Source organism: Macrobrachium nipponense, chromosome 1, assembly GCF_015104395.2.
Source record: "Macrobrachium nipponense isolate FS-2020 chromosome 1, ASM1510439v2, whole genome shotgun sequence".
Classification (NCBI taxonomy): Eukaryota; Metazoa; Arthropoda; class Malacostraca; order Decapoda; family Palaemonidae; genus Macrobrachium; species Macrobrachium nipponense.
Window position 1 is genome coordinate 195,405,331 of NC_087200.1, and position 13,275 is coordinate 195,418,605.

General features: G+C 36.6%; 1 protein-coding gene across 3 annotated transcripts; it reads left to right on the top strand.

Moving 5' to 3' along the window:
* Positions 1-4,706: 4,706 nt before the first annotated feature.
* On the top strand, positions 4,707-11,963 carry LOC135219979 (oxidized low-density lipoprotein receptor 1-like). 3 transcript variants are annotated; one of them, XM_064257238.1, is made up of 9 exons: positions 4,707-4,846; positions 6,489-6,666; positions 8,250-8,326; positions 8,851-9,048; positions 9,471-9,594; positions 9,962-10,132; positions 10,540-10,645; positions 11,019-11,092; positions 11,653-11,963. In XM_064257238.1, exons 2-9 carry the CDS (start codon positions 6,489-6,491, stop codon positions 11,952-11,954), a joined length of 1,230 nt encoding a protein of 409 aa, XP_064113308.1. In that variant the 5' UTR covers positions 4,707-4,846; the 3' UTR covers positions 11,955-11,963. The 3 variants fall into 3 exon arrangements, with proteins under 3 accessions (XP_064113308.1, XP_064113309.1, XP_064113310.1); XM_064257239.1 differs by having other exon boundaries at positions 11,670-11,963; XM_064257240.1 differs by having other exon boundaries at positions 11,691-11,963.
* The last annotated feature ends 1,312 nt before the right edge of the window (positions 11,964-13,275 follow it).

Here is a 13,275-nt window from a genome sequence, read left to right on the forward strand (position 1 = left end):
AGAGATTCGTACTAAGCATTCCAAAATGGGGCACTCTGAGACTTGTCCTGTTTTTAAGATTTTTCCCATTCCCACTTATATTATTTCTTTAAATGACGCTCCAGATTATTCTGTATCAGAAACTCTATCTAACTATGTCCCTCATCTTCTCTAAATGCATCACAGTCAGTCGTCGGTCTTTCTAATTAAAAATTGTCGTAAACGCCGAGCCGTCTGAGAAGGGAATGTTTACTGGTACCAACCAAACGTGATGTAATTTGCTGTGCTATAGTAAGCAACCTTTCTCTGACCTCCTCCCCTTTTTGTAGGTATGTATTAATGTGTATATAAATTAACAGTATTTGTGCGTAGGACTTAGAGAGAGAGAGAGAGAGAGAGAGAGAGAGTGCTGTTAACAGATCAGCTTCAAACCAGTTCCGTTCACCTTCTAGAATCATCTCACCTCGAAGGATAAATGTGCCATGAGCATAAGGCCTCAGCTCTTACGTGTATTTGTAAACCAGATTTAATCGCAACGGGCTAGAAATAATTATGAAATACATTTAATTTATCAACTTAGAACACACTAAATAACAATAAAGAAAAAAATCGGGACTAGTTGGAGGCTTGATATTGTTATGCATCCTGAGACGGTGTTATCTTAAAAGTTAGGTCCGACTACCCAGTATTTAGTTCTATCTATTTGTTTATGTATTTATCTACTTATTCATCTACTGCAGTGGAATAGAGAGTATAATCTTTATCCTTCTGCATTTACACTAGACTTTTGCATAAGATTACGACGGTAAACAATGATGTTGACAATTCTTAAGTCTAGGTATACAACTTCCGCGTTTTAGTCCTAATAATTGGTTCTTTTCATATATTTACGTTCAGTTTCACCTGATGAATCTGGCTATGCACCTTCATAGCGTTTCGATTGTTCCGAAACAATATTTGGATAATAATAATAATAGTAATAATTCGCATTTGTTATACACATTTTTTGTTTGTTTTTTTAGAGAAACATTACTTCACAGGGGCTGCAGTACATCACGGACACAGGATTAAACATCATGGACACAGGGTTGTATCATGGATATTAAATTAAGGACACAGGTTTGCATTACGGACATAGGATTGCATTACGGACAGTAGGTACGCCATGGACACAGGGCTGTATTAACTGATATTAAATTAAGGACATAGGGTTGCATCACAGATACCATATTACAGAGACAGGGGTTGCATTATAGATGTATATCATTGCCTTTCAAAATATATCATAACCCAACTAAATCACTTTAGGAAGATTGATATCGCCAGTTGAGACCATTGTAATCGCAATGAGGCAATAATCATTACAGATTCCTCGAGTTCACATCAGATTAGGTAAACGCATCACGCCCTCACACATGGTGTGTGTGTGTTGAGAGAGAGAGAGAGAGAGAGAGAGAGAGAGAGAGAGAGAGAGAGAGAGAGAGAGAGAGAGGGCGAGTTTTAATGCGAACGCCTATATATATATAAAAAAAACTTAACAGTTGTCAATGAAAGTGTTTATGACAACTGATGAAAGACTTAGATTCTCAAATGTTTATTAGCTATACGTTGAAGATTTTTATTATTATTTTATCGAACTGTCAAACAATGAAACTACCAAATATCAATCTATCAAACAATCCTTGCTTGGAAAAAAAGTGAAAATTCTAGTTTTGATTATTGTCATGTCTTCATGGCTTCTGGTAACCTTTATATGGTGAAATGAACACGTGCAGTTCTTATCAATGTCGTATAAGATGACGTTGTATTTTTTCCTTTTTACTATAGTATCCATGATAAGATTTATTAATAGATTATCATGAGTTAATATAGATGTATCTTTTAACGTAATTTAGATGATAGACTCACTCTTATATATATATATATATATATATATATATATATATATATATATATATATATATATATATATATATATATTTATATATAACACAATAGTTCCCATTCAGCTATTACGCCATAACTTTATTTTAAGCCGGGTCATATGACCTAAGATTTGGCGACCGCTGCTGACCTACTCTTGGATCATGGGATCAGCTTTCGAATTGGTGCCTGTAGAGTAGACTATACCTTTATGAACCCACTATATAGACTATAGCCTGTAGACTAACAGGAACCTGGTGCCTGTAGATTATACCTGCTGTTTCTTTTCAAGAGAAATTATAACAGGAACCCACTGTAGATTATACCCTGTAGACTGCAGGCTGACAGGAACCTGTAGTGTCGAACATGCGGTTTCTTTCTGAGGAAAGTTATGTAACATGAACCTACTATAGATCATAGTCTGTAGACTATAGAGTATAGACTAAATAATACAGACCTATTGTTTCGAATTGGTGCCGATAAACTACAAACTATAGCCTGTAGACTATATACATACTGACAGGAACCTGTAGTGTCGAACTGGTGCCTGTAGGCTATAGTATCAGCGGTCTCTTTCAGAGGAAAATTATGTAACGGGAACCTATGGGGGGAAGGAGAGAGAGAGAGAGAGAGAGAGAGAGAGAGAGAGAGAGTTTGGGTAACACCCGATTCGCTCATTAGGTAAAACTTACATCGCACCGCGTCACCAGTCTTCTTTCTAACTCTAAGCAAAATTCCTGAGTTTATTCATGTCCCACACCTTCGTTTATGGAAGCACAGCCCATTCCCATTCGAAGGACCCCTCCGGCGAGGTTAGCACGTCTCGGGCGATTAATGTCCTTCGGCAAAAACAAGACGATTAACGCCTTACGAAGCCTTTGAATATGGATGGAAAGGAGCCCATATTCGCCTTCTCTTTGGCGCAGTCGGAACCTCTTTTGTTCGAACGAAGTTGCAGCGCATTGCTACCCTAGTACTACGTACTAGTCTCATTGGGTTTAAATAATTGACTTACATTTTTACCAATTTGTTTAGTAATTTGTTCATTTACTTTTTTTATTTTTTGATAACTGATCTCTTCTCTCTGTGTTTCTTATTTCCTTCTATTACTCCTTTCAAATGAACAATATTCCTTGAATTTCAAGTCAATGGCCCCTTTGGTGGACTTGTTCCATATGAATAGGGTTCATCTACTGAATAATAATAATAATAATAATAATAATAATAATAATAATAATAATAATAATAATAATAATAATAATAATAATCAATTGTCTCTTCAAAGTATCAAAACTTATTAATTCCTAAGGTTATAGTATAGTTACTTGTGTAATATTTTCCTGATGTATATATATATATATATATATATATATATATATATATATATATATATATATGTGTGTGTGTGTGTGTGTGTGTGTGTGTGTGTGTGTGTGTGTGTGTGTGTGTACACTATTGTGGCATCCTTAACCTTATAGGAATCAACACTTATAAAAGAGCCTGTGGAAAAATCTGCTTATAAATACACAATAAGTCTTATTGTGTAGATTTAATTAATACATGCCTAGATCTCTTTCCGTTCAAGAATATTGTGGGGCAAAATTAGAGAATAAAGCAAGATATATATATATATATATATATATATATATATATATATATATGTATATATATAAATTTTTCCTTTTTATGAACAATTTTACTTTGGATGACCAACCAGTGTTTCATCTTCATATGATGGAGGTCATTGAAATTTGTCTAAAGTGAGCTCAGGGTAATTCAGTCATTGATATTCAAAGCAATTAGCTGTGCTATACCAGTGCGGTGATTCCAGTCCTTCAGAAAGAGTTTTAAGGTATCAGCCGAGGTTACAATAGGGTTTCAAGATGTCGAGGTCCTTCAGTATTGCTTGCGAGAAGATTTTAAATGTGTATATTGGTAGCCATGACACTTGGTGAATTATAAACAGACATAAGAAGGAAAATCTGAGCATTTAAATATCACGAGATGCATTAAGGAATGTGCTCAAGAAATCAGACAATCATAGCACGTCAAACATAGGTGTAGCGTCTCAGTGGCGTGATCGGTTTGGTCTTGGCCTGCCACCCCGGTGGCTGCGAGTTCGATTCTCAGGCATTCCATTGATGAGTCAGAGATGTGTATTTCTGGTGATAGAAGTTCACTCTCGGCGTGGTTCGGAAGTCACGTTAAGCCGTTGGTCCCGTTACTGAATCACCACTGGTTCCATGCAACGTAAAAACACCATACAAACAAACAACCATAAGTGTGTTTACATGCGGCAAGGTATACTTAGCACAGTACTTATTTCAGAAAGCACAAGCAGAATGTGTATGTAAATAAACAATAATTGAACTTTCATTTGCACGTCTGTTTTGTAAGGAGATTGGATCTGTTAGGATGAAGACAAAGACTATTAGGATATGCAGAGACAAAGGAGCTGTTTCAAAGGCAAATCCCTGTTACTACTACCACTACTACTACTGCTACTACTGTTGTTATACAGAGACAAAGGAGCTGTTTATGAAGGCATATCCTTGCTACTGCCATTACTGTCACCATAATCCAAATATAAAGGAGCCGTTTTAAAGGCAAATACCCTTTACTACTACTGACAGAGACGGAAGACTGCTTACTCTTCCATTCACAAGATCAACAAAGGAAGAGAAAACTCTTTTTTGAAAAGTTACCAAGAAACCTTGATCTCATTTTATCAAAGTTAACTCCCAAACGAAAACATTGATTGGGAGGCTTATCTCTCTCTTCCTCACCATCTCGCTCTCTCGTGGGTGCTACTTGAGAGATTACGTGAGATAAGAAGTGCCAAATAAGCTCTCTCTTCTTTAGTAGTCTTTGATCGGCTTTGTGGAAGCTTTCAGTTCTTGATCAGGAATTAGTCTGAAGGAGCACTTACCCTCGTTAGGGCAAGGTAAGTTAAGCAGCTTAAAGTTTTCTCAGTTTTCTGAGCCTGCGAGAGATAGAATTGAACCAGTCGCCGTCCTGTGGGGCAAGAGACAAATGCTAGTCTTAGAGGCTTCAGTGGGCCAGTTTCTGAGTATAACTTTTCATACTTTAACAGGATATAACTGATCAAGTGAACGAATTCAAAAGATATAAATATACCTTTCAAAAGGTGTTATAAACGTGGTGACTATACTTTCAACTTTTTCTGTTACAATCTTTTCCTTTTATGGAAACCTAAGGGAGAGCAAGGGTGAAAATCATTTAGTGAAAGCTACGGACTATTATATGTTTTCAGGTTCATGAAAATGCTTCGTCCAAAAAGGAAGTTGCATATTTTTTTTAATGAGATTGCATTTATGTGTGAGTGTTTTGTGTGTTCTATAGTGCCTCCACCAAAGCTTTGCCAGTAATACAATACTTTCTTAACATTCACAAAAATCTTTCATAATCAGGGAAATATCTTTCAGAAAACTGCTAAATTCCCTTGGAAAAGCAATCGACAACCACTGTCTTCCCGCTTAAACCAGTTCATATCTTCCAGTCGTTCCAATATTCTATACTTGAATCCCATTCTAACCTTTTAGAAAAGGTTCTTCTAAAAAAGGGTTGAAAAAGGTGTATTGCTTTGAGTTAAAGATACAAGAATTTTGGGATAGGATATTTATGATTTATTTATTAGACAGAAAATGTAAAGAATAAATTATATGCATGTTAAATAGTACAGAACAATTATTTCTAATAAAGCGTATTTATTTTTATTTTTGCCAGTGAAACAACGCTCTATGTGACCGTAAATTTTAGCCTCGCCCCGAGTAAACTCGAGGTCGGACCACGCCTTGTTGTTGAAAACACTTTATAAATTGTCTCTAAGACCGCTTCCCTTCTCTGTGGATTGTATTATCAGACAAGCAAAGATTAAAGGTTATTATTTGAAGGTCGGTCTAATTGCCATGGTTTTCAGATATCTCTGGGCCTTGAAGCAAAGTTGTTTCATCTGAAGGTAAAAATTATAATCGTGACGCTATCATTCAAGAGGTTATGTTTTGGTTGGCAACGGTAGATTTGTTGCAAGTTGTATGTGTGCGCGTTATATAGAAATGTCTCTAGCAGTGGAACTTAAAACTCATGTGGTGACACTTGAGTTATTATAAGCTTTTATAATAATTTTAGAATATATATATGTACACATATATGTACATATACATTATACACATACACATGCATGTATATATATACTATATTAGATAATATATTAATATATAATATATATCTATATATATATATATATATAATAATATATATACATTCTGGATCTCACTATTGTATCTTTTCTTTTCAAAAAATCATTCTTGTTGCAACTGAATCTGATAATAATATTCTGTACTCTTCACGTCTGCAAACATCCGCCAAAGCTGGAAAATCCACCACCCTAAAAAACCAACTTCCATATCCCCCAAAACCCACATTCCCATCTCTCCCAGAACTGGCTCACGTCCTGAGAGTAAACAGGCCCACCTCCGGTTCAACTTTCAAGAAAATCCACGCAGAGGATTCTGAGTTATCCTACAAAAGTCACTCAAACTTTCTATTCCTTCTTTATCATACAGATGACTCCATCCCTGATCACACTGACGTGCTTAGCGGTCCTTCTCCAAAAGGGGGTGCTAGGGGATGTATCCTCTGGGTCAGAGAGGCTGAGCGCCGTTCGTGCGACTGACGAACTAGCTGCTGCCCTCAGGGAGATCTCTGAAGCTATAACCAGCACTGCGAGAACATGCAGTAGAGGTAATAACTAGGCAGATATTTGGCCTATTTTTTCTCGACCGTAAGGAATACACCTTCCAGGAAATACTGTTAGTTACAGAGTACCAGGAAGAGCTCAGTTATTGTCAGCTACTCCAGTCATGTTATGACTGCTGTGAGCACACAGTCAGCTAGCCTTCAGAGTTTTTCTTGACTGTGGGACAACGCTTTCACAAAAATGAATTCCTGCCTCACACAGGAATCGACCCAGGTAGGACAATCTCAGATGAATTGGCAAGGTTACTGACCTGTGTTGGCAGATCCCAATGTGAGGCAGAGATTTATATATAGTTATGTACTACAGGGTTCCAGAGACAATGTTACTGATGGTTTCTGTTAGAAAGTGATTAGTTAAATCTACTCAAAACATTGGCTGAAGCTTTTAGAATCTTGTATTAATATTTTTTTTTTCAGTCAGTAATATTAGTTAAAAAAGTATGAGTACTTATTTTATGTATATATACATTCTTAATACACTTGCAGAAAACAAATGCCTATATCTTTTCGATGGTACTTTCCAGATAAATTTCGTTTATCATTCCAAACCGTGTGATTTTTAGCTCTCTCTCTCTCTCTCTCTCACATTTTCCTTCTTAAACATACGATTATTTAGGCAAAATAATTTTGATAATTTATTTTACTCTAAGTTGACCCTAATTCTCAAAGTATTTTCTATACTTTTATTCCTCTTTTGTCTCGTCAATATCTGCATCTTTAATATTTATTGTTGTTTATTTTACACTGACGGTGCTGCCATCTTTCAGTTTTTATCCTCATCACATTTCACAACCAAACAATGGCTTTAGTTTAAAACCAGAAACTACTTTCAGAATCACATTTAACATATTTTTGATTGATTACGTTGAGGATCACTCACAGAAGACGATAATATCTATCGAAAATAAGCGATAACAATAAAAGTAAGGGTCACTTCGGCCCAATTAACCTCCTACAACTAGACCGAACCTAAGTGAGCCTAGACTGCGAGTGGGCCTAATCCTAGATAAAGCTTAGGCGAAACTCCACTTTGAAATAATTGGTTATTAACATGGCGACGTATGTGGCACAGATCACTGGAAAATAAGCATTCGTGTAGAGGAAGTAGTAGTAGTAGTAGTAGGCGGGTGGTTAAGCTGTTGGTTAGTTGGTTATGGGTCGAGGCAATGCCTTTACAACGGCGCCTCTTTATCGAAGGAGTTATTTTTAATTTAACTTAAGCTCTTTAACTTTTTTTTCCTCTGTTTTTCCACATCTTATTTAAGGTCTCTTTTCTTATTTCATTATGTTCTTTAAACAAGAATTCCAACAATATCATTTTCATTTTCTTCATAAGGTTGTTGAAGGCTAATTGATCTAAACGTTCTTCCCTGTAAGCAAAACAATATAAAAGAAAATGAAAAATATCCTCTCCTGTATTTACACAAAAAAAGGACAACAGGTGTTCCCATTCTGGTGTCTCTTTATTATATTTAGGTGCAATGAGTTGGTTCTTGCTCTAAAAAGAAGTATCGAACCAAAAGTGTTGTCGTATGAGTTTTTACTCACGAATGCTTCTCCCCCCTCAGCGGAAGCACCCAGAGGGAAGAGCGTATTTGGTGTTGAGACCGAACTGATTACACAGACTCTCCGGCAGAACAGTGACGTGAGTGTTTGAAAGTTTTGTCTATCCATTCATTATTATTATTATTATTATTATTATTATTATTATTATTATTATTATTATTATTATTATTATTATTATTATTATTATTCAGAAGAAACCCCTTCATCTATATGGATTAAGCCCACAAAGAACCACTGACTTGAAACTCAGTGTTACAGAAGATAATAGGAGTCACAGGAAAAAATATCAATTATCAGAAAACAGCCGATGATAAATTAATAAATCAATAAATTAACAGATCAAAGTATGAATGAAATAGTCAAATACCAAGTGAACCTTTTTTTTAACCAGTCTTTTTTGGATATAGGTTACTAGATTCAGTGATAGTACTACTGATAGCCAGTGGTTCTTCTTGAACATTTCTTGGGACTAATGGAAAATGTTATCAAAATAATATAGTTTGTTTGACGTCCATTTCACTCATACTTAGCAAATGGTGAGAGTGTTGTCTCACAAATTTAATTCCCCTTTGCTTACCTAGGCCTATATCCACCATTTCCCAGGCAGTTTCGTCCTTACTGGCACAGACGGAGACCTTGAAACTAGCCATGACCTCCGTGGCGGAGGTGCAGAGCGCCCAGCAACAGATGGTCGCCGCCCTGAGGTCGGAGCTGGAGTCGGAGAAGATGGCCAAGAGGAACCTGAGACGCTCCGTCCATGACCTCAGGTCAGAGCTGCACACGGTCAAGGAGGAGAGCAAGGTGAGAGGTCTAACAGCCCATAAGGATTTATGAAGATGTTCCTTTTTAACTTCCTAACATTATTTTTCACTCGGTTCACACTTAGATGAGACGTTTATTCTGTCGCTAGAAATGGGTTAGCTAAGAATATGATGACCCACTGAGCTCCCATGAAATTTAATTGCAAAGAGAAAAAGAAAGCTTGAGGCTTACAAACCTAAACATACTCAGAAAATTGCGTTGCTTTATGTAAAGTGAAATCACTCAAACATCACTATGTTATACTTTATCTTCTCTAATGAGTCTTCTTCTTCAGATGAAATACTTCAAAAATGTTTAAAAATGACGAACTTTAACTATTATCGGCCTATAGATGACCTAGTTTCCCAATTCAATACCAATTTTTTCCTTCGTAAAACTGGAATTCTTTGACTCCTTTCCAGGCCTGGAGAGAGCACCTGGCTCGGCTGGAAAGTGAAATCAAAGCTGGCCTTCAGAAATCAGAACTGGCCGCCCAGGAGGCGACCATCGAAGTCAAGAGTACTGGAGAAAGAGTCAACAGTTTAGGTGGACATCAAAGCATATTTGTCTCTCTCTCTCTCTCTCTCTCTCTCTCTCTCTCTCTCTCTCTCTCTCTCTCTCTCTCTCTCTCTCTCTCTCTCTCTCTCTTGGGAGGTTAGAGCTAAGTTCCAGCCAGGTCTGTTATCGAAATCTTTGAAGGGAAACATCAGAAAAGCTGCTGGCATGAACAAAAACCACCAGTTTTAGCATAACAGAATTATCATTCAGGGTCTATATTTAAAAGCTTTATCATCGTTAGTTCGTTACTTGGACTTTGTGTATGTATCATTGCTGTTGAAACTGTAATTCTTCTCTCTTTGTTATCTCCTAGGCTAGTAAACAATAATATTCCTCCTCCTCTTCTTCTTAACAGGAGAAGTCATTCGGCAAGTCCAAGGGAGTCTGCAAGGCCTAGAGAAGACGGTCACTAGGCATACCTCAAATATCATCGCTTTGAGAAAAACCAAAGGCAAGGGCGTCCGTCCATCTGAAAAAACAGACAGATCGGAAGAAACCGCAGTAGACAGTTCGTTAGAGCGACCAGGTATACTACGTGTAGGCCTACTCATTACTACGTATATGTAGCCTAATATTAGTACTATATAGGAGGAAGATTTAGAGTGTTCTTGCTTTTAACCAAAGAAACTATTTGTATTGTGACAAAGAACAAATATTTCACTACTATTTTCCAACAGAGAACTGTGAGAAGTATATGAAAATAAAGTTTATTTTCATATGCCATAATACGTGTAGCCAGGCCCCTTCATTGGAGCTCTGACGTCATCGTAATCAAGCCGTCGCCAACCAAATAAGTTTTTCTAAATCCTCATTTCCTGGAGCAATAAAAGTCTAACGGACATTCTAACACTCCCTTAATTTATAGGATTTAGTAAAAAGACATTTCATGACGTTAAAACAGCAAATCCAGCTTTCTTTCTCTTCTTATCTCAGATGAAAACCTACATTGTCCTCATCCCTACACGCGCATAGGCCTAGGGTGCTTCACCATCCACAGCACTCAGCGCTACACGTGGGAACGGGCTAGACAGCATTGCGAGTAAGATGCTGTGTTGTTCTACTAATCAGATTTGTCCCTGATTTCAGTTATTCGTTTCAGTAATGTTTTTAAACTACGTTGTCCTTAAAACTAAATAATACGAGTATGTATTTAGGAATTGACATTAGTATGAAGTCTGCAACATCTTGCAACAATAGTACCAGTATGAATCCCATTTGTCAAAAAAGAACTCACGCTAACCTTCCTTTGTTCACTTTAATTCTATCCCACAGAATTCAACACTATTAAGATTTGCCATGTTTATAAGAGCTCTGTTTCGACAAGCATCATCAGTAATTTTCAATAAATTCATTAATACTGATCCAAGTCACAATAGAAAGTGTATTTCTTCTTCTTCTTCTTCTTCTTTCAGGGAATTCAACGGAGATCTTGCCAACCCTTACGACCTCTATGACATTGTTCTCTTCTTGGACGAGACCTTCCCAGGTGAGTAACTGCTCTTTCTTTAACATCATTAACTAATTCTGGGTAACAAATCACTGTAGCATCACTTTTTCATTTCTGGAATGCGAAGTCTGTATACAGGTATATCAATTAAGAAATTAGCTGTATTTTGTAAAGATGAGAAATCCTCTTTTAGCTTTTGAAAGTTGAAGAAATAAATGTTATATGGGAATAATAAAGAAAATTAGTTGTTTATAGCTAGAAATCCCGGTAATAATTAAAACAAATAGACTAAAACCATCGTAGACACTTGGTTGATAATGTATACTTTATCCTGACCAGAAAAAGAAAATCATTGCTATTAGGACTGACTTATTTGTAAAGATTAGGCCTAAAGTCAAGCATTGAGGGCACTTGCAGTCTTTCAGTGCTTAAGAAGTGAAAAGATGGAGTTTGAGAGGTCAGACAGCAAGATGGTTAAAAGGTAGTTTTAGTAATGCTTACAGTGCACCTAGTGAAGTGCATTAACGGCACTATACTACCTCTTTACAAAGTATTGGTCTAAGAACCTCCTCTGAAAGGGCATTACATGTGAAGCCCAGATTTTCCTCTCTCTCAGAATCTGTGTATTCGACCTCAGGAAGTTGGGGTTTCTGGGTCGGAGCCACTCTCAAGGATGACAAGAAGTGGTACTGGGTATCTGGGGTCCCCGTCGACGTCCAGGTCGACTTCTGGGGTCGAGGAGAACCGGGAGATCCGCTGGAGAACGACGAGAGGTGCCTCTTCTTGCACAGTTGGTGGAGGTTCCGCGCCGGTGCCGATTCCTGCGACACCGAGAAGTATTTCATATGCGAGCAGAAATCTACTGCATCTAATTGATGTCCCTTGGAAATATAGATTCTAAAAAACAATGGTCACAGGTTTTATTAACACATACCCTATTATTTTCTGTTCCCCGTTCATTGTTAACATTCTTTTATCATAGTTGGGCTTATCACACTTGGTTGACTTATTCGCATGAAGTAACTGTAATTCATATGAGTACTTTTTAACCTTTATCCAACCTTCATAACGGATCAAATGCATTTCCGTAAGTGGCCAGTGATAAGTAGTTGTAAGTGAAGTGTGAAGTATAGGCCTAATGTAGACAGATATATAGCTCTGAAGGGAATAACTCGTTATAATCTGCTGCACAAGTAGAACATGTTCAAGAGCTTGGACTATATTTGAATTGTCACCATTTCATAGTAAAATGTGAAAATACTGCCAATAAAAAATGGTAGGTATATTTATGATTAGGATGCAAAGAAACATACATATGAAGCATTAAAACGTTTGCCACTATTTCCTAATGAATTTGAAAATAATTCGTGATCTCTGAATCCGCCTGAAAGAGATATGTCTTCAGGTTTCCCTTGAAACATTATTTTTTATAAGAATTACATTGTAATTTACGTCTGGTAACTGGTGATCAAAAGATATCAGGGTCTGGAAAATCACTGGGTTCACGCGATTTGCGTCCCACTATAAACTACAAATCAACAGAATGATAAACGTTCAAACTAGATTCATTGATTTCATTGAATTCGTAAATCGTAAACAGGAGTTGGATCGATTAAAAATAGCACATAAACCATCATCTATAAGTAAGAGAAATGTTACTGTTTTTTCCTTTAATTTTAATATTATCTATACTCTGTTACATATTAAAGTGGCGGATGTAAGGGTGGGGGCCACCTGGTCACGTGTACCACCCACATGGATTTGAATAATAGAAAACATTGTTTTTTTTCAATAAATCATTTTTAGTGGCAAAAATTTGATTAGTTAGTGATTATTTCAACAACAAACACAATAACAACTACAGCTGTGTATATAGTGTGTGTGTGCGTACATAATATAGGCTAAATATAAATATGTGTGTGTGTGTGTTACATATAGCATATATATGACAATCCTAAGTGCCCCGTTCATGAAAGATTTCTAGATCCGCCACTGTTCAAGTGAAAGACTGCCAAAGGGTTTTAACATTGAAAAACACGGTTAAAATACATTTCGCCGTTTCCTTTTTATTATTTCTTGTTATATATGCGGCGTGTTATGTGTTATTAAGTTCATTATTTGCTTTTGTATTATATTCTTAGAGCTACTAACGAAAGACCGAAATGTTTATGATGTATCAATTGAGATATTTAAAATCGAGTTCAAAGGCTGCAACATTTAAA

What these genes read in the sequence shown, in the direction of transcription:
- LOC135219979 (XM_064257238.1), top strand. Translation starts at nt 6,489, where the DNA reads ATGACTCCATCCCTGATCACACTGACGTGCTTAGCGGTCCTTCTCCAA. An exon ending in CGGTCAAGGAGGAGAGCAAG is followed by an intron (nt 9,049 to 9,470) that starts GTGAGAGGTCTA and finishes ACTCCTTTCCAG; the next exon opens with GCCTGGAGAGAGCACCTGGC. An exon ending in CGGGCTAGACAGCATTGCGA is followed by an intron (nt 10,646 to 11,018) that starts GTAAGATGCTGT and finishes TTCTTCTTTCAG; the next exon opens with GGAATTCAACGGAGATCTTG.